Raw genomic sequence first — 22,687 nt, 5'->3', positions numbered from 1 at the left:
CCGCTGAATGTAATAAGATCTTTTTTCATATTCCATATGCCTGCTGCACCGTTGACTTCATGTGCAAGTTGTAAAAATTCTGAAAATAAATCTAGGAATTATTGGATTGTTGGACTTCAGATTAGAAGGGGTGGAGGGTTCGATAGTAACTAACTAGCTGTTTTATGGATAGTAACTGTAATATTATTACTGAAATCTAATTAGTAATTAGTTACACTACTAATGCAAAAAGTAATATTATTACTGTAACTAGTTACTAGTAGTTACTGCCCAACACTGCTAACTAGTAATAAAAAATAAAAAAAACATTAAAATGCTGCATATGATATACATATTAGAGAACACGAGCTACTCTCTGATAAACATTTCACTCTGACACTGTTTTTGAAAAAAATATTATGTTCACTCATTTGGAACTACGGTTAATAACAAATTGAAATGTGTTTTGGTGAAATTTAATTAATGAGAAGTTAAATTTTTAATGTTTGTTTAATTGATAGCAAGTCGGCATCCCTATAGCTGGGAGTTCAAGGTAGTTCAGAGTCTTTTTATATAATGATGGTTAAACCTGCATTTATTCATTTTTTATCTCTCAGTGTAGTTTGTGCCACTTATTTCCCCTACAGAGACACTAATGCCTTAAATGCTCCCTCATGGCATGACTATTCTGAAGTCAGTATATTAGAAAATCTTAAATTACATAAACTGACTTTTTTTTAGCAGATTTACAACCTTTAAACACTTAGAGGCATGACAGTTACACTGAGAAGGAGAAGAAATAGCTAGTTCATAATTATTATAAAACACTGTATGCAAGTATTGGTGGGTAATCTTGCTGTGAGTTTATGAACAGGTTTTGAGAGAAGGTAATCTGGTTAGGGGTGACCTGGTGGCTCTGCAGTCTTATATTGAGTCAGTACTGGATAATCCATGTAGGGCATGATAATGTAGGTCGCCATCTGCTGCGTTTACTGACACAATAACAAGAGGGCACTGTTAGACAGTATTTCAGGGCTTCTGAACTTCTATAGCATCTCAGGATGAATGCATTTAACTATGATATCACAAACATTTCAAGACTCATAACACACTTTAGCCCTTTTCGCATTAAACAGTATACCTCGTCCTTTTAATTAACAACACACGGTATTTTCAATTTGTATTTTTTTTTTTTGGAATTTCAGTAGTTCGGTACTTTAACATGAATTAGTATTTGTCTACAAATATATATACTAATGTTCAAAAGCTTGCTGTCAGTAACATTCATTTAGCAAGTGTGCATTAAATAGATCAGAAATGACAGCAAAGACTTTTTGATAAATAAATGCAGCCTTAGTGAAGATAAGAAACTTCTTTTGAAAACATAAAAAATCTTACTGACCCCAAACTTTTGAACTGTAGTATGTACAAACAACATCATAGTTTACTTCTTTACCAAAACTAAATCTAATTTATACAACCACCATGACGCACTCATGCATTGCAAAAATGCATTCTAATACATATTTTGATATTCTTTGGGTTTTCATGGTAATCCTATTTTTGATTATGCTAACTGATCATCAATGAGCAGTTTTTTCACAAAAAGAAAAAAAAAATCAACTAAAATCCCATGGTAAAACTAAACTCTAAACCTAAAATTAAAGATCATCATAAAACCACATGCACCATATTAACCACCATATTAATGTTGGCTGCACATTATTAAATTCACTATTTTTGCGATATTAAATTCACTATTTTCTTTAGTCACAAACATGTTTACTAAGAGGGATACTCTGCAAGTGAATGATGTGAATGCACTGTATGTGTTGAGTCTTTGAGCTGGACCTGACGCCCCTCGTGTAGAGTAATGGATTCCCATTGGGTAAATTTAGCTCCTTGTGAGACTTTGGTTCATTTCATAAAGGTGCTGGATGTAGAGAATAGAGATATGCGGCATCTCAGACAGATGTATATGTTTATGATGAACATGATGAGTGAGCTGGACCACCAAGGCTCCAAATGAGAAGCTTATGAGAAGCCATGTAGTTTCAGTATGGAAAATTTGCAGTATGCAAATCTTCTACCGAAAATTCTGAATTTCTACAATGACAAAGAGATGTTCCTGTTCGGTAAAGCTTGCCCATTCAGGTGCTTTTAAAAGAAAAACAGGCTGGGAACAAGCCTCTGTTTCTCCACGTTCTATTTCATTCAGCGTACAGGTGTGGGGTCAAAAAGGCAAAGGTTAAAGTTCATCAGTGATGGTGTATCATGACATTGCCCTCATCGGCTAGGGTGATCTGAGCCACCTGGCGCACGGTGGAGATCTTCCTCACTGCCTTCTTAAGCATCACCTTAAAATCTTTTGATTCGCATCTGTAAGACAGAAAAACAAAGAAGGAACACCAGCTTTAGTTGATCTAACACATCAACAAATGCATTTCTATCCAAAAAATTACAGAAAGAAGAAACTGTATTCAACTGTTATATCTAATCTGTATTGGATTAAGTAAAACATTTACATTATGTCATTTGGGAAAACAAAACTTGTGAATATATATATATACATATATATATATATATATATATATATACTGTATATATATAGTTTGTTTTGGTCTATGTTAAGACATGATACATGAGAACAAACAAGAAATTCAGAGCATGACAAAACACATAAACAGAATCATAACAGCATGCCAAACATAGCCGACGGTCCATTTTGAAAAGCCGGCTATCCAAATCTGAGGAGTGCCATCCGATCTGAAAGGAGAGAGCTTTTATAACCACTATCTTAGGCAAGTCACACATCTTCAAGTCCAAAAATATCTATGAGGTTGTACAAATTTACCATAAATTATGACATCAAATCATGCACACACACATTGTGGTTGAACGGTTACCCTGGTAAAAAAAAAGTCTATTTCATGTGCAAATGTATAAACTTACAATTGCAGTAATGTAGAGAATTGAAATAAAATTCCTAGAAAGATCAAACAGTAGGATAATGCAATATCCTCTGAGAAACAATACTTGAAAGTAGAAGAACTGAGTCTTGTTTATGGTTGGAGAATGAAACCCAACCAAAATGGGGAAAAATTGGCAACAGCTTCCCATGCTGACTCTTTAGCCCCGCCTCCCCCAACTCTCTGTGCCACACTGAGTAATGTTATACATTCTCCATGCATAACATTACCTCAGTTTTTCTTCTTTGCAAGCTGTGCTTCAGCTTTCCGCTTCTTGTATGCGGCTATCTCCTCCATCTGCAAGCCATGAGCCATTTGCCTGAAAAATATATTGGAGAAGATAAACACAAAACACACACATACACACTGCAGGCACAGGCCGCGGAAAGGCCTCCCCTTACCCTGACTTGAGTACGGGCGGCACGGGAAGTGGTTTGGTGAAGCCATCTCTCCCGGTGAGCCAGTAGGTTTCTTCTACACCTTTGCCCTGTGGAGTTGAGAGGATGAGAGGACAGACCAAATAGAGTTCTTTCAGATGACTTGTCTATCTAAACCCATGAACGTAATCATTTGCATTGTTGATCTTGCCACTCATTGGATATTTTATGTAATCGATTAGTTACTTACTATCACGATTAGTTGTCCTACAGATGATCTCAGACAAGCTCACCTTGAGTTCTGTTCTGGCTCTCAGCTCTACTTTGTACCCCGATTTCAGCTCCATCAGGACCTTCACTGTACTGGAATGGACATGGATTCTGTACGCTACAAACACACACACGCACACACACACACACACACAGATTAAGAGCCATTTCCTTGCCTGGCATGGCTGTAATTTAATGAGACATGCATCTTTCCATATTCCTCTTTGAGATATAGAAACAGAGCTGTATATGGTGAAACTGTCACATGCTTACGCAATCCTGTAGACTCCATTCTGGAAGCAGTGGTGACCGTGTCCCCAAACAGACAGTACCGTGGCATGGTCAACCCCACAACACCGGCCACACAGGAACCTAATAAGAAAGTATACACTTATAAAGTAACTTTTTACAATTTTTTTTACATTTAATCAACCAAATGGGATGGATCAGCCTGACCTGTGTGAAGTCCTATTCGGATGCGGACTGGTACATCAGGCATATGTCTCATTTTGAAGGTGCCAACAGCACTCAGGATGTCCAGGGCCATGTTTGCAATCTCGGCTGCATGTCGGTTCCCATTGGGCATGGGCACACCTGATGCTACCATGTATGCGTCACCAATGGTCTCCACCTGCAGGCAATGAAGACAAGTGACATTCATTATTAAACTGAAAGCTTACATTATCTTCAGTTCAGTTTAAATAAGTTTGCTTTATGGTTACAAATAATAAAAACAGCTAATAAATGTTAACATCACTTTTTTAGTGTTACCTTATAGACGTCATGATCGCCAATTACAGCATCAAATGTTGTGTAAAGGTCATTGAGGAGGTCGACCACTTCTATGGGCTCGCTGTTGGCTGAGATTGTGGTGAAGCCAACAATATCACTGAAATAAAGACTGACACTGTCAAAATACTCTGGTTCGACTGTAGTGCCCCGCTTCAGAGCCTCTGCCACTGACCTAGAGAGGATGAACAAAAACAAAGACACTTTAAAAATATCACATCCGTGCATAGTGTGGTGGTAAAGTCATTGCTGTAACTGTGTATCTATCACTTACGTGGGCAACATTTGTGTGAGGAGTTTCTCAGTCTTTTGTTTCTCTATTTCCAGCTCCTCTGTCCTTTCCCTGATCAGTTCCTCCAGGTTGGAGGAATATTGCTCCAGCATTCGCAACATGGAGTCTATGATGTTGGTCTTTTTCCCTTTATTAACATTCTTGAACTGTAGAGAGAATAAGGAGATGGAGAACAGCACAGAATATAAGAATAGAATCTCTAAAATCAGACTGATCTCATACAGTTTGTCACCATTGCTTGGTTATTCAGAGACCTATACATTATCAATCTCTGTTTTAATTTCAGTCTTACAACATTAACTACTCTATTAACTAAAAAAAAAAAACATGCTTCAGCAAATTAATTAATGAATAAGTTAATTAATAAACAAATAAACTTAATTGCTTAACTATGAGTTACCTACCCATACATGGTGAAATATACAAATGGTTTAATAATATGGTTTAATACATATTAATATATATTTCATATTAGGTAACTTTATTGTTACCAGTGAAAAACAGTAAAAGGACTTTCCCAGAAATTGTTTCTTCTAATTTTTTGTTATCAGTAATGTACATTAATAATGTAATGCTTTTTGTTACATGTTATTTAGTGTATGTTTATTGCATTATTGTAGCATTATGTGTGTTACCCTGATGAGTATTAGACATATTTTATAGACTTCTTGAACTCTGATTCATTACTTGGCTTATTGTTTTACTACCTGTATTATTATGGTGGTTATGAGCACATTTTACAGTAAAAAGCAGATTTTGGTACATCTCTATATTATTTCACTTAATGAAATGAATGACCCTAGAAACTAGAAACAATATAACAATGATTTTCTGGCAACCACAGAAATCTGACATTATGGTGATGGTTTGGCAGGGTTGTCAATGTTCACCTGGTCAAAGATTTCATCAAATGTGGGTCTCTTCTCTGGCTGTTCATTCCAGCACTGCTTCATAAGCTGAATACACTCCATGGGAGCATGATCCGGGGACACAATGGGCCGGCACATTGGAGGAGGCTTCCGGATCTTCTGGACAATTTCTATTATGATCCAGATGTATTAAAGACTTAAACACTGTAAAATTACTGTAATGATACGTCTACACAACAGTGTACCAATACAAACAGCATAGATGAGGTCTACACAGAAAAGTTCAGAGAAAACCAATGTGAAACAAAAATGTCTGTATGTCTGTGTCATAAAAAAGTTTGAAAAGCCCTGGTAGAGATGGTGGGGTGATGTGATTTTACCATCAAAAGAGTTCTCCAGCATGCAGTACGGAGGCCCTCGCATGACCACTTCTTGCATGATGATTGAGAAACTGTACACATCACCAGGGTGACTGCCATACAGACCAGGGTAGGGTCCTCTCAGAATCTCAGGGGCGGTCCACAGAAGGGCTGTAGGGGTTCAAATAATTTAAGATCCTATGCAAGAGATCAATAACAAGAAAAGTCTCACAATAAAACCTTACTTTCAGCTGGAGGTTCAACATAAGGAAATCTCTGAGCCTCCAAAACCTCGTTGTAGCCGTAGTCTGTGATTTTGAGCACGAAACGCCCATCGACCACACAGTTCCTGGATTTAAGCCTTCCATGACAGATGTTCCTGTGGTGAAGATATTTCATACCCTGCATGCCAATCAGAAACACACTTAAGCTTACATGTGGTGTAACTGCAAATGCATTCATGTGACAATAAACGTACATACTAGACAACTTATAATGATAAACATAATAATAAGAATCATGTTTTTAATGACTTTAATGTTTATAAAGTCTCTTTTTGTGGCATATGGTTTGGGTATAAATTGAGAAGTCATTATTAACATGTGCTCGCTGTATTTCAATGCTTTTAAAATTAATTTAACATTCAACCAAACACATTCCTAGTAAGAGCACCTTGATGAGGTCTAGAATGAGAGAGGACTTGAACATCCAGTCCAGTTTGACGTCATCATTGAGCAACAGATCTTCCAAGCTGCCGCGCGAACAATACTCTGTTACTATGGCAAACACTCCACAGTCATGGAAGAAGCCGAGAAAGGGGTTCACATTCTCGTGCCTCATATCTTTCATCTGGAATATCCAGAGCAATTGTATGATAAAAGAAATAATCACCAACAAAGAACGTACAAACAGAATGTCCTACAAACAAACTCTTAAATTTTTACTATGTAAAAATCAGTGGCAAAACTAACCAGTTCAAACACATCACTGGTATGAGGAGTGATGCTCCGGAAATTTCCATATGGCAGCCTTTTGAGCCATGCCCAATCACCCTGCAAAATGAGAAACATTTGAGAAAATGTACAGTCATTTACATTAAATATGTGTAAATAATGTATCTAAATAGTTTATATTGCATAACTTAATCTTTTCACGATGTTTACTTAGTATTTTTGTGGAAACAGTGATACATTTTTTCCAGGATAGCAAAGAATAGCAATGATTTAAAAATCTAAATGTAACAATGTCAGTCTTTACTGTCACATTTGATCGATTTACTGCATTTTTTTGCCTTAACTACTTATTAAAATGATCAGTTACTTTCTTACTGACCCCATAAATTTGAATGATATTATAGTTAACACTGTTGTTTATCATGGTGGGTCATGCTGTTGAATGCTGAGCTACCATTGTGTATGAAATGTGCTATACTGTATAAATAAACACTGATATGTAAATGTAGTTAATTGTGACAAATCATATTTGCAACTTCATTTTCATAAATGCTGTAAGTGGACTTTTAAGGGATTTTTTGTTTGTGATTGTTAAATCTACAGTTTCTTTAAAACAAAAAACGATTTTTTCATAATATGAGCCTTTAAATTCAATCAGTCAATTTACATAACCTATTGAGAGTTTTTCTTTTACCTCATAGATGACAACATTAGAATTTTCGTAGGTGGCTGGCGACTGAATAGACAATGGAGACTTGAGGCTTCGCTCTGAAATGCTCATTCTTGAGTCACTGGCCTTGCTGTCATCCAAGCTCAGCTTCTGTTTTTCAGATACAAGTATTAATAATTCGAGTATATGAATGTTTATTTGTGTGCACATGTGCTTGTGCTACTGACCTTATTGCTCAGGGATGGGTTGATGAATGTGACATCATTTAAAGTCAGTAAAATCTTATTTGGACCCCGCACCATTCGGATCTTACTAATTTTACGCCTATACAAAACATTTAGAAATATTTAAACTTTCTGTAGTAGTCTACACACTTTGAACAACTTATGATAAATTTAGGTTATAATTTAATGAGTACCTGATGCAGTAAGAACAGCCAATTGAGAAGAAGATGAACAGAAAACCAGACAGGAAGATTAAAACCATGTGTAAAAGATTCACGCCTGTAACACAGAGGGGAATTGATACATAAAATGCATGTATGTCGATGTGAATGAAAAACCAAAGAATCATTTACACACACACTCACCTCCACGGCAGATGAGCCCATGTGTAAACCAGCAGCTGGAATCAGTTTTTGGTGGTCCAGCTGGGGGGAAATGAATCGGCCATCCCAGAAAACGCACCATATCTGTCTGCATCTCAATATGGTGTGTAGGTTGCAACTCCCAAGAAAAGCCATCTGTGTCCAGCACCACGTAGTCCAGCGTGCCAAAGTCAGAGAAGTTTGCTTGTAGGCTAAAACCTTTGGATAGCAGGTTTCGGGCATTCTGGGCGATGTTCCCCCCAGACATCCACTGACCTGAAGCCCTGACACTTTGCACAGCATGAGCCATGAACACAATGGAAGAGTAGATGGTCCCAAACAATGGGGACACCTATAAGAGATGTGAAGTTTTACATTAGCTACAGGATATTAGCTTAGTGTTAAAGCCCCAATTTAAACCATCGCTGTACCTGCTGTGGTCTAAGGTTCCTGGGAAGCTCTCCTTGCTCCTGGGCCCTTTCAAAAGCTTGGTAGAAAGACTGTTCCTGTGGAGACTCTATAGTGATGGTGAGCACGGCATCATAGGCTCGTAGCAGCTTGCTGTTATGGCGCAGGGCAGGCTGGGTTACATGATGGTAGGGCAGACTGTAAAAGAGTGTATCGTAAGATAAAAACACCAGCGAGCCGTCTGTCATCTGCATGTCATAAGCTGTCTCCAACAGCAGCTTCTGGGTTCCTCCACCAATCAACACCGAGTGCATAACGAGGATGACCACTGCAAGCAGAAGTATTGAACATATGAGAGGACAGGTTGAAAGAACGTATATTGTATATTATTTTAAATCATTATTTATAATACAGTAAACACTAATATACATTTTTTAATTAAAAAATATAACTTAAAAAAGAAATATTTCTGTATAGAGAAAAATAAATATAATTTTTTTTCAGTGTACTAATTAAAATATGAGCTTTTTTTCTGCCAAACTGCTGACATAATTGCTAGTAATATAATTTTTAATGAAAAGTTTTGTATTCAACTGTATTTGATAAATTAATTAATTAATTGTTTAAAGTTGGTTTAAAGTTTAAGTCAGTATTATTTTGTTTTAAGAAATAATACTTTGATTCAGCAAAGATGCATTAAATTTCTATTAAAAATTTACGTTGTTCCTTTGAACTTTTGATTCATTAAAGGATCCTGAACATCAGCATATTAGAACGATTCCTGAAGAATTATGTGAAACTTAAGACTGGAGCAATGGCTGCTGAACATTCAGCTTTGCCATCACAGGAATAAATTACTAAATTTATACTAACACTAATTATTCATTTTAAATACAATTACAATACAATGTTAATATTACAATATTACAGTTGTTCCTGTATTTATGATAAAATGCAGCCTTGGTGAGCATACAAGGTTTCTTTCAAAATATCTTCCCAAACTCAAACTTTTGACCAGTAGTGTATAAATACTGAAAAAGTATCAGTATTAAAACAAAGTACTGTAGTAAACTCGTTTGGAGTGTAAATTATGGAATAACATGGAACTAATATGTTGCAATAGTAAAAGTTACAGTTTAAAATGTGAGCAGATCACTTATCACATATCATTCAAACTCACAGCGGAGATCTGCCACTTTCTTGACTCTGGCCAGGGTCTTACGCACACTGGTGTGGTCATTACGAACAGATGCCACAATGCTAACAGGCATCCCATGACTCCTCAGGGCACTGGCCAGCTTTAAACCCGCCTCAAACCAGGCATCCTCTGCTGATGTAATGATGCCCACATGTGCCCAGCGAAAGTGGTGCATGAAGCGCAGAAGGACGAGGGAGGGTAGGGGCATGGTGCGGGCAAACGTAGGGTGACTACGGGCGTCATCCAACTCATGTCCAATACAAGACCAGGAAAACACCGCCTTATTCCAACTCTTTCCTAGCAGAGAAGCAGCTTCACAGTAACCTGGGTTCACTGGACCAATAAACCCAGACGCCCGTGTGTAGAAACCAAGGAAACGGGCAAAAGCCTGGGACGTCTCACAGTCCTCCTCCAGGATGACATAATCAAACGTGATGCCTTGAGAGAGGTAAGGGTCCCTGTTAATGTGATCCACAGCTAACTGTGCAGCCACGCCAGGCTGAGCTTTAGTAAAGAGAGGGTCACATGACCAAGGACCCACCACCCCAACCCTAACGGTGGCAGCAAAGGTGGCAGGGAAAAGGCACAGGAAGCTTACAGTAGACAACAGTGGCCAGAGACACAAATAGGTATATTTATGAGTGCTTTGGTCAGGGATCTGGAGTCCTCTGGTGGCCCGTGCTGGACGTAAGCTGTGAAAGGCACTGGATGGCCGTTGCATTGCAGGGTAACAGGTCAGCCACACAGCTGGTGGGTTGGCACACAGTGGAGCTTCTTCACTGTCACATGAGAGATGCCCTTAATGTCAATCAGGTCACCAGCCACAGCAAACTACGAAAAAATGAACATATGTAAACTGATAGAACTGATAGATCTGTTTGTTAAAATGATTATCAGTTCATATTTAGCATGTTATGCTGTAAAAATGCTTTCAGAACAGCAAAAATACAGAAATCAAGAAGGATTTAATCTATACATTTGTGCTGGTTATTAATGGTGTAAGATTGGGAGTGAGAGGATTGCTGAAATCCTGTTAAGAGTACAGCATAATGCTTAGGCTACTCACTTCAGCTTTATCAAACGAAAACATTTAATACATTTAGGCTATTGTTTTGTTAACCCCAAAACAGATCAATCTGCAAAACAACCATGTATATTCTTCACTATACTGGCTATCAATATGACAATATGAAACTTAAGGGACTTTAAATGTTGATTATCCAAGTAAAGCTCTGCTGCTTGAGGTTTTTTTTTGTGATCATCACAGCCAAAAGTTAAAAATAAGTAATTAAGTAATTAATTAAGTAACATAAGTAATTCCATTAGTTTGAATGTAACCTGCCAGCAGCAGTAATCAACAATTGCAACACTTTTTAAACTTATTGACTTTGTTTTGACTACATAGAATTACTGTTTTCAATTTTTAAAACTGCAGTCTAGCATTAACAATTAATGACACCATTTAATTAACTAACTGTTTAACCATTGTTTTTGATTGTAACTGCCAAAGTAATACCTGATTGTTCATTTCTATAACTTGGTGTCTTCATCTGCGCAAATCCTGTCCATGGAAAAGCTGTGACCATATGCAAAAAGCAATTATTTCTTATTATTTGCAAATATTTTGTAAAATAAATCCAAATATGAGCAGCAAGTTCGATCACAGCCTATCCAGAACTGAGTTACAGTTATAATCTTCTCTTGTGCTGTGTACCATGCCACTGCTGACCTCACTGAATGACCTGAAGATTATATAAATCCAATTTTCAGTCCGTGTAATGAACACATTATAGTGTTGTGTATGTTCTTCAAAAATGACAGCTGCTGGTAACTGATGCTAAACTGATGCTATACAAACAAAATACAAACATATTATCATTTAAGTGTTGACATAATGAATACTTGTTTTAAAAAAATAGCATAGAAATAGCAAGAATAGCAAGAATAAGAACTGCACCAGCACTTACTGTAGGGGGCAACAGAATCCAATAAAGTTCCCAGTTGTGTAGCTGACAGATATTATTTTGGTGTTGTACCTGGCCTCTGTTTTCATTTTTTTTCTCTCAAACACCTAATTCTGGTAAAGCTAGCTAAGTTTCAGGGACAAAATTGACAAATGTTTGCGGTTCACTTTCATAATCTGCTCCATCTGTCCCACCACCCTCTCTCTTTCCTCCCTGCAGTCCTACACAAATACTTTCCTTTGCCAGATAATTGCTTTCTTATGCATTGAGTGACCAAAATTAAATCACTGACCAATCAGAATGTTTTGTCAAGAAACTTTCCATATGCCATATCTCCATGTTTCATGTGCTCAGTCAAAGCTCATGGTAGATTTTCTAATTCATAATTCTCATAATTCCCCCTCGAGACTCGACCTGCCCTCACTGCGGTCATCCCTAGAGGACATTTCACTGGGGGAGAGGCACAGAGAAATGTGTCACTCACAATTCAAACGTAATGAATATGGAAAGATTGCTGTGGCAGATATTAGTGCCTCACAACATTCCCTCGCTGCCATCCAAATCTTCCGTCATCAGTCATTCAGACAGATGAGCGTCCTTGAGCATTGTTTACTTGGGCTACACAAAGTACTAGAAATGTAGTGCATTAAAAAATTAGAGAAAATTAACAAAAAGCACACACTGAGTGCTTGAATTCTGAATATGTTCAAAGTTATAAGATAAGTAAATAAACAAGTATTGATACACTCTAAGGCAGGGTTATTCAAATCTTACCCTCGAGGGCCAGTGCACTGCAGAGTTTAGCTCCAACCCTGATCAAACTCATCTACCTGTGATTTTCTAATGATCCCGAAGACACTTTTTAGCATGCTCAGGTGTGTTTGATCAGGGTTGGAGCTAAACTCTGCAGTGCACTGGCCCTCGAGGGTAAGATCTGAATAACCCTGCTCTAAGGTAACGTCAGCCAGTCGTGATGACAATGATTAATAATATTGTGGAAAGTATGACCTCTGGTGACAAACTGGAGAAGCTGCAGATCAAATCGTGCTATTTAGAACTAATGTTATTTTGATTCTGACTATTTATAGATTAAAATGACTTCCAGAAAAGCAAATAAAACCCACATAACTATTTTTTTTTTATCATAGATTAATAAGGAATGGAAACTGTCTAAATCATTCCAGACTTAGATTGTTATTTGACTGGTTATGATGAGGCTTATGTAATACTTTAATGCCACATATAGTCTAGAAGAAAAACAGATGGAGTTCAATGATTTGCTGTTGTAGTAACCAGGAGACAGCTCTAAAACACTGCCCAGTGATCCAGTTCTGTTCTTTATGTGTGTGCATGTGTTAATATAGGCTAAATGTGCATAACACACATTAATAATATTATGTATTTAAATGAGAAATCAAAGAATATGTACAAGTATTTGTATATATTTGTTAGCATATGGGCAGTTGCACAGTAGCTGGACTACTGAGAAAAAAAAAATTAGAATCACAGTTAGATCATAGATCACAATTAAAAATCTGTCTGTAAATGTCAGTAAGGTTAAGTTTTTATCAAAGAGCAGATAAGGCCTGCAAAGCAAAGAAGTTACTGCATAAAGACAAACAAATTATTTATTAACAAAATAAAAGTGAATTGGTCAAAATAACAAAATACTTTTCCCCACACCCTCTCTAAATGCCATAAAAAGGACAAGAAATAAAGCCTGAATGCACACAGTGGTTGATAGAGAGCATTTCTGATATGAAACAAGGATTTATTATTATTGTTGCTGTTTTTAAGACTGTCACAGAAACAGTTATCATATGGGTTATTTTAGTATTTAGTATTTTTGTGTGATATAAAAAAAAAATGCCTACAATACTTTTAAAGTGTCAGATGCCAAATATAGACGAGCTGCTCTGGCTCAAAATCATGGCTGAGGATACTTTACAGTAGGAGTGTCTTGCAATTTATTTATTTATTTTATTATTATTAATTAATTAATTTTTATTTATTTTTGAAGAAGAAGAAGCACCAGTCCTGGCTTACCTGGCCAGCAAAAGGAGGTGACAAAGATAAAGACAAAGAAAACTAATATTTGGGTTCATGAACCAAGGAAAAATTGCAACATGATCACGTGATCATAATCCATTCTCACTGTATGGAAAAGAACAGCTTTAACATTTTGATAAAAACCCCTTTTGTGTTCTAAGAGAGAACATTCAGATGTTTTGCTAACATTTCCATTAATATATGAAAAATATTATTTCTGATACTTTACTTTGAATGTTTTCTGAATGTTTCTAAACAAGAAGCACATAAATAAAAAAAAAAAAAACTGTTTCAAAAATAAAAAAATTCCATGAATGATTTATAATAATATCTTTGTGCTAAAATTCCAAGAACATTATTAAAGACAAGATAACTCTAAATGAACATTGGATTAACCTTCCCAGAAGACATTTTGTTCTTGACTTTGCCAGAACATTAGTCAAAGGTCTGACAATGTTCTGGCATGCCACCGCATCAGAGGACAGCTGCTAAATACCATAATATATAAAAATGAGTGCAAACTGAATCTGCACCTCTCTGACCAAGTCTCTACAAAATCTGCCTTAAGTTTTAACACTGTTGGGCTGATTTGTGGAGACTATTATCATTCAAAGCCAACATGCGGTGAAGCATAACCTGTAACCTACCAAGTATTGGTCTGCATCCAGATGGTTCAAGTTTGAATAAAGACAGCTGTTAAACATGGTGGGTGATCCGTAATGGTATGGAAAGCCATTAGGTCTGTTGTGTTCATGATGTTCTATACAGCCATATTATTTGACCGTGTGCATCCTGTGCTTCACTTTTCTCCCAGAATGTTATGTTTATTAGAAAGGTCATTTCTCCACATTTTGGAGAACTTTCAGTGAATCTTCAAAGTACAGTGCAATATCTGAAAGAGATTTTCATCTCTTTTATCCTTGAAAGAGCTGGAACATCAAAAAAATGCCAGACCTCAAATGTAAAAGGACTGAAACAGTTACAATGTTTAGAGAGTATTTTCATTGATTAAACCAAACATTACAAGGGTGAATCTTTTAGAGTTCAGCTGCACATGAATCACTCCCTTGAGGTTCTTTCAAAAACTGAACAAATATGAAAACAGATGTGAACGTACATCCCTGTTTTCAAACAGCAGTTAAACGATGTGTTAATACTGCAGTCAGTCTTGAAAGCGGTTTTCCTGACTGAAACTAACTGGTCTCAAACCTCATTGACGTTTTTCACTCTTAAAGGATCGGTTGGAAGATTGTTGACCTTCCTTCTCTCTGTCTTTTTCTATTCTCATTAATAGCTTTCTTTCTCTCCCTCTAGCTTCTTGCCTCACTGCCTTTTTTCCTTTCTCTTTCTGTTTTTCTCCTTCTTTTCCCCCGGTCCTCCTTTGGGAATGGTCTTGGTCATGCTTCCTGTGGCTGCGATAGCGTAATGAGCTCAGATGAGGAAAAAAATCTCTCTAACTATTTCACGTCACAGCTGTTTCTCCTCTAATAACACTCTGCTGAGAATTCAAACTTCCTTGACCAGCTTTCCCAAATGAACCATAATTAGGACAAACACCAGCTCATACTACTCATGAGTCAGAGGACAATATAAATACCATCTTTCTCAGTTTTTGCAGGCCATAGTAGTAACAGGAAGCCATTCATAATTGTAATGTCAGAGAGATGGTTTATTAAATCTGTCTTACCCAAACTAAAGGAGAGGCGCCAGTGATTCAGGCTTGTGGTCTAATCCAGCACCAGATCCCTCTGATTTTTGTAATTGTAGGGCTACTTAAATGTTAAGGTCAGGCCAGGTAACGTTCATTTACTGTCTAAAAATGGTGTGGCAAACACTTATTCAAATGTACATTATTTTCTAAGTACCAAAATATGAGGCGTTTTCATGAACAACATCGAATTTTAAGAAATATCTTTATCGCTGGATGGCGCAACAGGACTGATCAATCAGTATTTTAGAATTTTAGAGCTGCGTTATAATTGTGTAAGCTACACAACATTGTCTTATGCTTGATGAGGAAATCTTTTTTACAGGGAACTATCTACATCTGTTATGTTTATGTGGATATTTTCTGTCTGAAGTGACAGTGTATGTCAGTATAATTATTTAACTGTTTGTGTTATTTTATGACCAAGCATCTAGTTCCACTTTAGGTGCCAATGTGTATACATATTTAAGTTCTTTTAAAGCCTTTCTTGATCATGAAATACTTGTAAAACTACTATTATTGTGGAACATTTAGATACCCACAGCTGAATTAGATTTGCAGATTTGCAAAAATTTGGTTGAAATGAAATTGAGATGTTGACACAAGAAAGTCTTTGAAAATATTGGGGGTTTATGTAAAAGATAGAGATAAAGAGAGAAGGCAGGAAGAAATCAAATCACCACAGCATATATTGTATATTTGACCAGTCTTTTACTTCATCAAAGTATGAGGAAATGGACGTGCTCTCACTTTCCCGAGAGAAGAGAATTCAAGGCTAGTCACTTACTGAATCTGCTTTTCATTTAGGCCATTGGGTGAAGAGAGGAAAATGGTAAGCTATATCAGAGGTGAAATGTTAGAGGTCAATGACTAACTGGGTACATGACCAATAGTTTAGTCCAGGAATCTCCAGACCTACTTCAGAGGAATGCTACTTCATCTGTGCTGCAAGATAAACAAATGTCCATTTGAGTGGGCGAGTGGGACATCTGGAAGAAAAAGTGAAGGAGACCCTCTACGAACCTACATAGTACACTCAAATCCTTGACACAGTGTAAGTAGTTCAAAGGTCATGGGAACCACCAGTCAACAACCTCTTCCTCCCACGATTATAAACAACATAGCTGGATTATGTCTCTCGCTGTCAGGAAAAGCTGGGATAATCCTAGAACAGCATTTTGTAAAACTGCTCCAGTCACATGAGAATCTTAGGAATAGACTGCTATCATCTTACTGTATGTATCCAATAAACAGCCCTTCAGTATGTTTGGTTTACTTTGTTACTTTCAATATACATAATAAATGGCCTTGGTCAAAAATAATCTTTTTATCATTTCTTCACATTAAAAGAGATTAAGGAAATTCATTTATAATCCTCATTTATAAATGAAAGAAATTCACTATTAAACAATTGAATTTAAGAAATTAATCATAATCCTGGAAAACCAGGAAACATCTGCATAATAGCAGCTAAAAAATTAAAACAGAAACAAACTTTTTGGCCTTAAAATCATTAGAAGTTCAGTGCCAGGGGTCCCATGTTACTGTTCAGAGCACAGTGACCTTACTGCTCATCTATACTTGCAAAATCAGCTGGCAAGTTTCATTGTTTTGCTGTTTGCTTACGCATCAGCATTTTGTGAACACTTTCTGAATCCTACACAGTCACATTCGTCAATCATATTATCTTCATAGTGCAGTCGCTGACTTGACTTTGGAAGACAAGACTTGCCGGAACCTTCTCTTCAGCTCTTGCATGTTTGGGCTCTTTGGCCTGGCAAGGTGTAGTCCACCTTTTCTCTTCTCCCCATTTCCTCCTCCCAGTGCTCGGCTAACCTCCTGACATAAGTACAGAAAAGCAGCCTGGACGCTCTCATGGTTCTCCCTGGCCGAAGCCTCAAAGTAGGGCCCTCCCAATTCATCAGCCAGCGCCTTTCCCTCGTGATCCGCGACCTGCCGGGCGCGCAGCAGGTCGCTCTTGTTTCCCACGATGATAACAGGGATGTTGCCGCTGGGATGGATTCGCCGCACATGTTGATAGAGAGGCTGGATGGTCCGGTAGCTGTTGAGGTCAGTGATGGAGAAGACGAGAACATAACCATCTGCCCAGTAAATGGAGCGGTTGATCTGCTCTTGACAGTAAAGACCCTCTGCATCATCCTGGAATGAGAAAACTGGTGTTTTAATTCCAATTTTATATAACATTGTTTATGAAATTTATTAGCAATTTCTGGCTGAAAATTGAGTAACACTTTATTTTAATGTGTCATTGTTACAATGTAATTATACATTTAAGTGCTTAGTAACAGGGGCACCGGGTAACCGCGATTTCCTTTTACTGTGGGGAACACAGAACACAATTTCTACTGAGATTCCAACCGAGATTTCTACCGAGAGGGGGGACCACAAGCACCCCGCCCCTCCCCCCTGGTATGCCGAGGCCCAAGTAAATATGCTGTTCAGGGGGCCCACCAACCATAGCGGCACCCCTGCTGAGTAATATTACTTAACTACATACACTTACTATATGGTTGGGGTTAGGATTAGGGTTTGGCAAATGCCGAGTTCACACTGCACGATTTTCAAAGTCATCGGATCACAGATTTGTTGTTAACTTGAGCTTGTTTCTTATACAAGCCCTCAAAGTGATGAAAAAGAAAATTGCGATAAATCTTTTATAGAAGAATATGATTTACTTATAATAAGTAGCACGGGTATATTTGTAGAAATAGCCAAAAATACATTGTATGGGTCAAAATTATATTTTTTTCTTTTATGCCAAAAATCATTAGGATATTAAGTAAAGATCATGTTCCATTAAGATATTTTGTAAATTTCCCACCGTAAATATATTAAAACTTAATTTTTGATCAGTAATATGCAATGCTAAGAACTTCATTTGAACAACTTTAAAGGCGATTTTCTCAACATTTTGATTTTTTTGCACCCTTAGATTCCAGATTTTCAAATAGTTGTATCTCAGCCAAATATTGTCCTTTCATAACAAACCATACATCAACGGAAAGCTTATTTACTCAGATTTCAGGTGTTGTATAAATGCGAAAAATGTACCCTTATTACTGGTTTTGTGTGTGTATATATATATATATATATATATATATATATATATATATATATATATATATATATATATAATTTCTAATGCAAAAATGTACTGATATTGCCACATTGTTTGTACATGGCTAATTTATTTTAATTTTTATAATAATGCCAGTTACTTTGTTTGTCATGTATCTTGCTCTCTCATTGGCTGTAGGTCAGGTAAAAAAAACTCATTTTACACAGCAGGATTTTCTCTCAGATCGCATCTTTGATAATTCACACTGCGTGACTGTCACTCGCGTGAACGACCACCGATTTGCCTGTGATTTCACCAAACCTGTTGGCAAGTGAAAATCAGGGCTAAAATCATGCAGTGTGAACTCTGCATTAGGGTTACTTGCACGTAATTATACGTAATTAATTGTTATTATAATAGTAAATACATGTAACCTGTGTAATAAAGACACCTTAAAATAAAGTGTTACCAAAAATTGTTTCTACACCAAATATTGTAAGAAATAACTAATAAACAACAAACATTATCAATGCTGAAAATCATTGTTGCTAAATATTTTGTGTAACTGTGATGAATAGTTTTTTTCTAGATACTTTGACAAATAGAAAGTTCAAATTGAAATATTTTATAAAATGTCTTTACTGTCACTTTTGATCAGTTTAATGTGTCCTTGCTGAATAAAATATTTATTTTTGAATAATAATGTATCAAGGTTTCCACAAAAAAATTAAGTAGTAAAAACTGTATTCAACACTGATAATAATAAGAAGAAATGTTTCTTGAGTACCAAATCATTTCTGAGCACTGATTTCTGAAGGATCATGTGACATTGAAGACTGGAGTAATGGCTGCTAAAAATGCAGCTTTGCCAAACATAGGAATAAATTACATTTTAAAATATAGTAAAATAGAAAATAGTTATTTTAAATAGTAATAATATTTCACAATATTACTGTTTTTACTGTATTTTTAACCGAATAAAAACTGTCTTGGTAAACATAAGTCTTCTTTCAAAAAAAATAAAAAATTCCAAATGTTTGACCAGTAGTATTTGTGTAATGTAATATATATATATATATATATATATATATATATATATATATATATATATATATATATATAAAATTACATTACTTTGTAAATGAACTGATCATTTTACTGCAAAGGAAAAAAACTATAATATGAACTAATATTATTTTAATGACTGCTGATATAATGTTTAATGTGTTTTTTTTAACAATAATAGGGCTGACTACCAATAAGTTAGTCCTAACATAACAACTAAGAAGTAAATTCTCAATCATTATAACACCTATATATACAGTACACTGCGCTTGAGCTAGTATAAGATTCATTCAGTTGAAGAGAGCCCTTCAGTAGGCTACACATGAGTCAGACTAATGAGCTTATGGCTGAACACACCCTCTTTATCTCCCCTGCGCTGCATACTTTGTTTACTGGCCAAATGTTTGAACTAATATTCCCCACAGTTCATCTGAAGCATGCAGGAATCCCACAGGCAATGACTGAGTGATCTAAGTGACTGTGATAATACACCATGGGCACACTACTTTTGATGAAGGTTTAGCTCAAGGACAGAAGGAAGTGTTAGGAATGTGATTTGGCGGTACCTGGAGTGAAACACACGGAGTGTCCTGCACTTGTAAAGAAACTTGCTCCCCATCCAAATTAATCTTCCTTGAATACAAGGCTCCTAGAAATGTTGAAAAAGAAAAAAAATCCACTAACTAAAATGATAAATGTCAGTGTATTTTCACAGTTAAATGCTGAAAGTCTGATGACTGTAACCAGTAAAAAAGTCTGAAATAAAAATGTTATGATGAACACATTTTTACAGTTCATAGGATCATAGTATAATAGCATTGTTTCATGATAATGTTTACCTGTGTTGGCTTCATAGTCTCCTATGAATCTCTTAGTAAGAAATCGTACAATCAGAGCTGAAAATGAAAACCAAATGGAAACTTAGTATCAGCATAATAGACATAAGCAGCGTCACACAGCTCGTGCACAACTTTGCAGTGTTCCAGTGTATGTCGCACCCTGGCGTTAAACTAGCTTAAATATCTCCAACATCATCGTTTTTTTCAGGATTAGAAACATGCGTCTTTCTTAATTACTTTAAACTGAATAAACTGTATAAACATTAAATCACCAAAGTGCCATTAGAATAAGTTACTATGTAATAAAAAAAAATGATGGCATAAAGTAAAATGAGTTATATTACTTCTACATATTAAAAGCCACATTGTTTGATATATTTACCTGTTTTTCCGACATTGCTTGCACCAAGAACAACTATTTTGACGTTTTTGCTTGGCACGCAGTCTAGTACAGGATACTCCGGTATAGGCACTAGCAGAAAGTTGCTAGAGCCACTGCTCATTGTTCTTGGCTGCTCGATAAGAAGACGCATTTAGAAAGCTGTAGCTATTATTCGACTGTCTAGAAATGGGTCTCTTTTCCTCCGCGTTCTGGCGCTACATGAGCCCGCTCCACACGTTAGGTGTGCTCCACATAACGCGAGAAGTTTTCTGTTATCTCCGTTTGGCAGGCAGAGGTCTTCATAGACTGTTTTAAACAAATGCAATCCAGTGCACCCCAAACGCTGGCTCCACTCCTGCACGACATGAATGTTAATTTTGCATACCGGCCCTCTAATGAAGTAACTAATATAGTCTAACTAAGCAAAATTGAACCGTTCACAACCCGCAGTTCCTGATCGCTATATCTCTTTCCACAGACCGCAACTGCGCCTTCAGCCAAAAAAAAAAAAAAAAAAAAAAAACCGGACAAGCTGAAGAGGGGCGTGAATAAACCACATCACTCAGTCAGACAGACAGACAATATGTTTATGCATGAAAAGTGCATTTATACGGGCTATTAATAAGCGTGCTATATCGAAAAGAATGTGCATATTGTTTAATGACTTTTTAATTATTATTAACTATTTAATGACTATTTTCGAAGCACTATCGCAAAGTGTAGATAGCGCTAGAGCTGTTACCTCATAACGATATAACAGCGCTGCCTTTGTGGTAACTGAAAGCATACTCGTGTGGAAACAAATACATAAACCTATGTCGAAATTTACTTTTTTGCTATTCTATTTTTTTTTTATCCTTGTCAGTTGCACAAAGTATTACAATCACACATTTTGTCTAAAGTGTAGGCTTGAACTTTATATTGTAAAACCAAGATATAACATTCTTCCATACAGCTGTGCACCAGAGTTCATATTTGTAGTGAGTTGTTCTTGTTGTGTGTGTGTGTGTGTGTGTGTGTGTGTGTGTGTGTGTGTGTGTGTGTGCGTTTGTAGATGGAAAGAGAGCAAGGAAATAGCCGAGCGCCAGTGTGACCTCTTAGGTCGTCTCATTGTCGTCTTTTCCTCCTTGTCCAGGGTTCTGCTAATCTATAAAACATATACATCGGCCAGAAGCAACAGAGCGCGTCCGGGGGCACAGACTCTGCGGTCGGTGGAGGGATAAGTCGAGAAACCAGAGACAGGCGGGTGTAAACGAACCTAACTATGAAGATGATTGGACTCATGAATATTAAATAGACCACGTGATAGGAAGGTTACCAAGTAACGTCAGCATTACCTAATTAATATTCATACGGAAAGCCTTAGCCATAAAATATGTAAACATCAAAAGAATGTAACTCGGGGCTATTCCTATTTACTTACACATAGTATCCATAATTCACCGCGGTCTGCCTTTATATCCAGTTTATTAATGTATATCCTTATTTAAAATCTCACTTAGCCTCTTTTTGAATGGTTACTAACGCAAAATGTAGCCTATTTGTTTTCAAAACGAAACAAAAAATGTCTCACGCTTATTTTCGTTTTGCCAATTCGCGCTAATATAATATAATTTTAGGCTATTTTTGTTGTTCATGGGATGTTACATTTATAAGACATGTAATCATAGGCTGAATGATTAAATGTAATAAATGTAATTTTATTTTTTAATACCATAAACATCACACTGATAAGAAACACTAGGCTATATAGGCCAGGTAATATAAATTATCAAAAAATATGTTTAAAAACATATATAAAAAATATGTGAGAAAAAAAAAAGAAAATTGCCCTTTAAAATATTTACCTAATTGACCTACCTACCTGCATATTCTTTCTTTT

At 36.5% G+C, this 22,687-nt stretch overlaps 2 protein-coding genes across 6 annotated transcripts; both read right to left on the bottom strand.

Moving 5' to 3' along the window:
• Window positions 1-307: 307 nt before the first annotated feature.
• On the bottom strand, window positions 308-12,496 carry gc2 (guanylyl cyclase 2). 5 transcript variants are annotated; one of them, XM_042728305.1, is made up of 20 exons: window positions 12,168-12,298; window positions 11,236-11,295; window positions 9,702-10,550; window positions 8,545-8,849; window positions 8,117-8,465; window positions 7,946-8,030; window positions 7,755-7,851; window positions 7,552-7,677; window positions 6,876-6,956; window positions 6,577-6,753; window positions 6,150-6,306; window positions 5,926-6,075; window positions 5,567-5,715; window positions 4,659-4,822; window positions 4,367-4,559; window positions 4,052-4,226; window positions 3,869-3,967; window positions 3,619-3,713; window positions 3,350-3,435; window positions 308-2,358 (listed from the first exon to the last, which is right to left on the bottom strand). In XM_042728305.1, exons 3-20 carry the CDS (start codon window positions 10,438-10,440, stop codon window positions 2,238-2,240), a joined length of 3,348 nt encoding a protein of 1,115 aa, XP_042584239.1. In that variant the 5' UTR covers window positions 10,441-10,550; window positions 11,236-11,295; window positions 12,168-12,298; the 3' UTR covers window positions 308-2,237. The 5 variants fall into 5 exon arrangements, with proteins under 5 accessions (XP_042584239.1, XP_042584238.1, XP_042584240.1 ...); XM_042728307.1 differs by lacking the exon at window positions 12,168-12,298 and adding an exon at window positions 3,179-3,267 and having other exon boundaries at window positions 2,238-2,358; window positions 11,236-11,425; XM_042728304.1 differs by lacking the exons at window positions 11,236-11,295; window positions 12,168-12,298 and adding an exon at window positions 12,458-12,496.
• A 3,554-nt stretch (window positions 12,497-16,050) lies between these two features.
• Window positions 16,051-22,639, bottom strand: LOC109093373 (ras-like protein family member 11A-like). Its single transcript, XM_019107092.2, has 4 exons — window positions 20,806-22,639; window positions 20,424-20,480; window positions 20,151-20,233; window positions 16,051-17,600 (listed from the first exon to the last, which is right to left on the bottom strand). The coding sequence occupies exons 1-4, from the start codon at window positions 20,954-20,956 to the stop codon at window positions 17,130-17,132; spliced, it is 762 nt and encodes a 253-aa protein (XP_018962637.1). The 5' UTR covers window positions 20,957-22,639; the 3' UTR covers window positions 16,051-17,129.
• Window positions 22,640-22,687: the final 48 nt, after the last annotated feature.

Source organism: Cyprinus carpio, chromosome B7 (genome assembly GCF_018340385.1).
Source record: "Cyprinus carpio isolate SPL01 chromosome B7, ASM1834038v1, whole genome shotgun sequence".
Lineage (NCBI taxonomy): Eukaryota > Metazoa > Chordata > Actinopteri > Cypriniformes > Cyprinidae > Cyprinus > Cyprinus carpio.
Note: the sequence above shows the minus strand (reverse complement) of the source record. Positions and strands in the feature narration are given on the sequence as shown.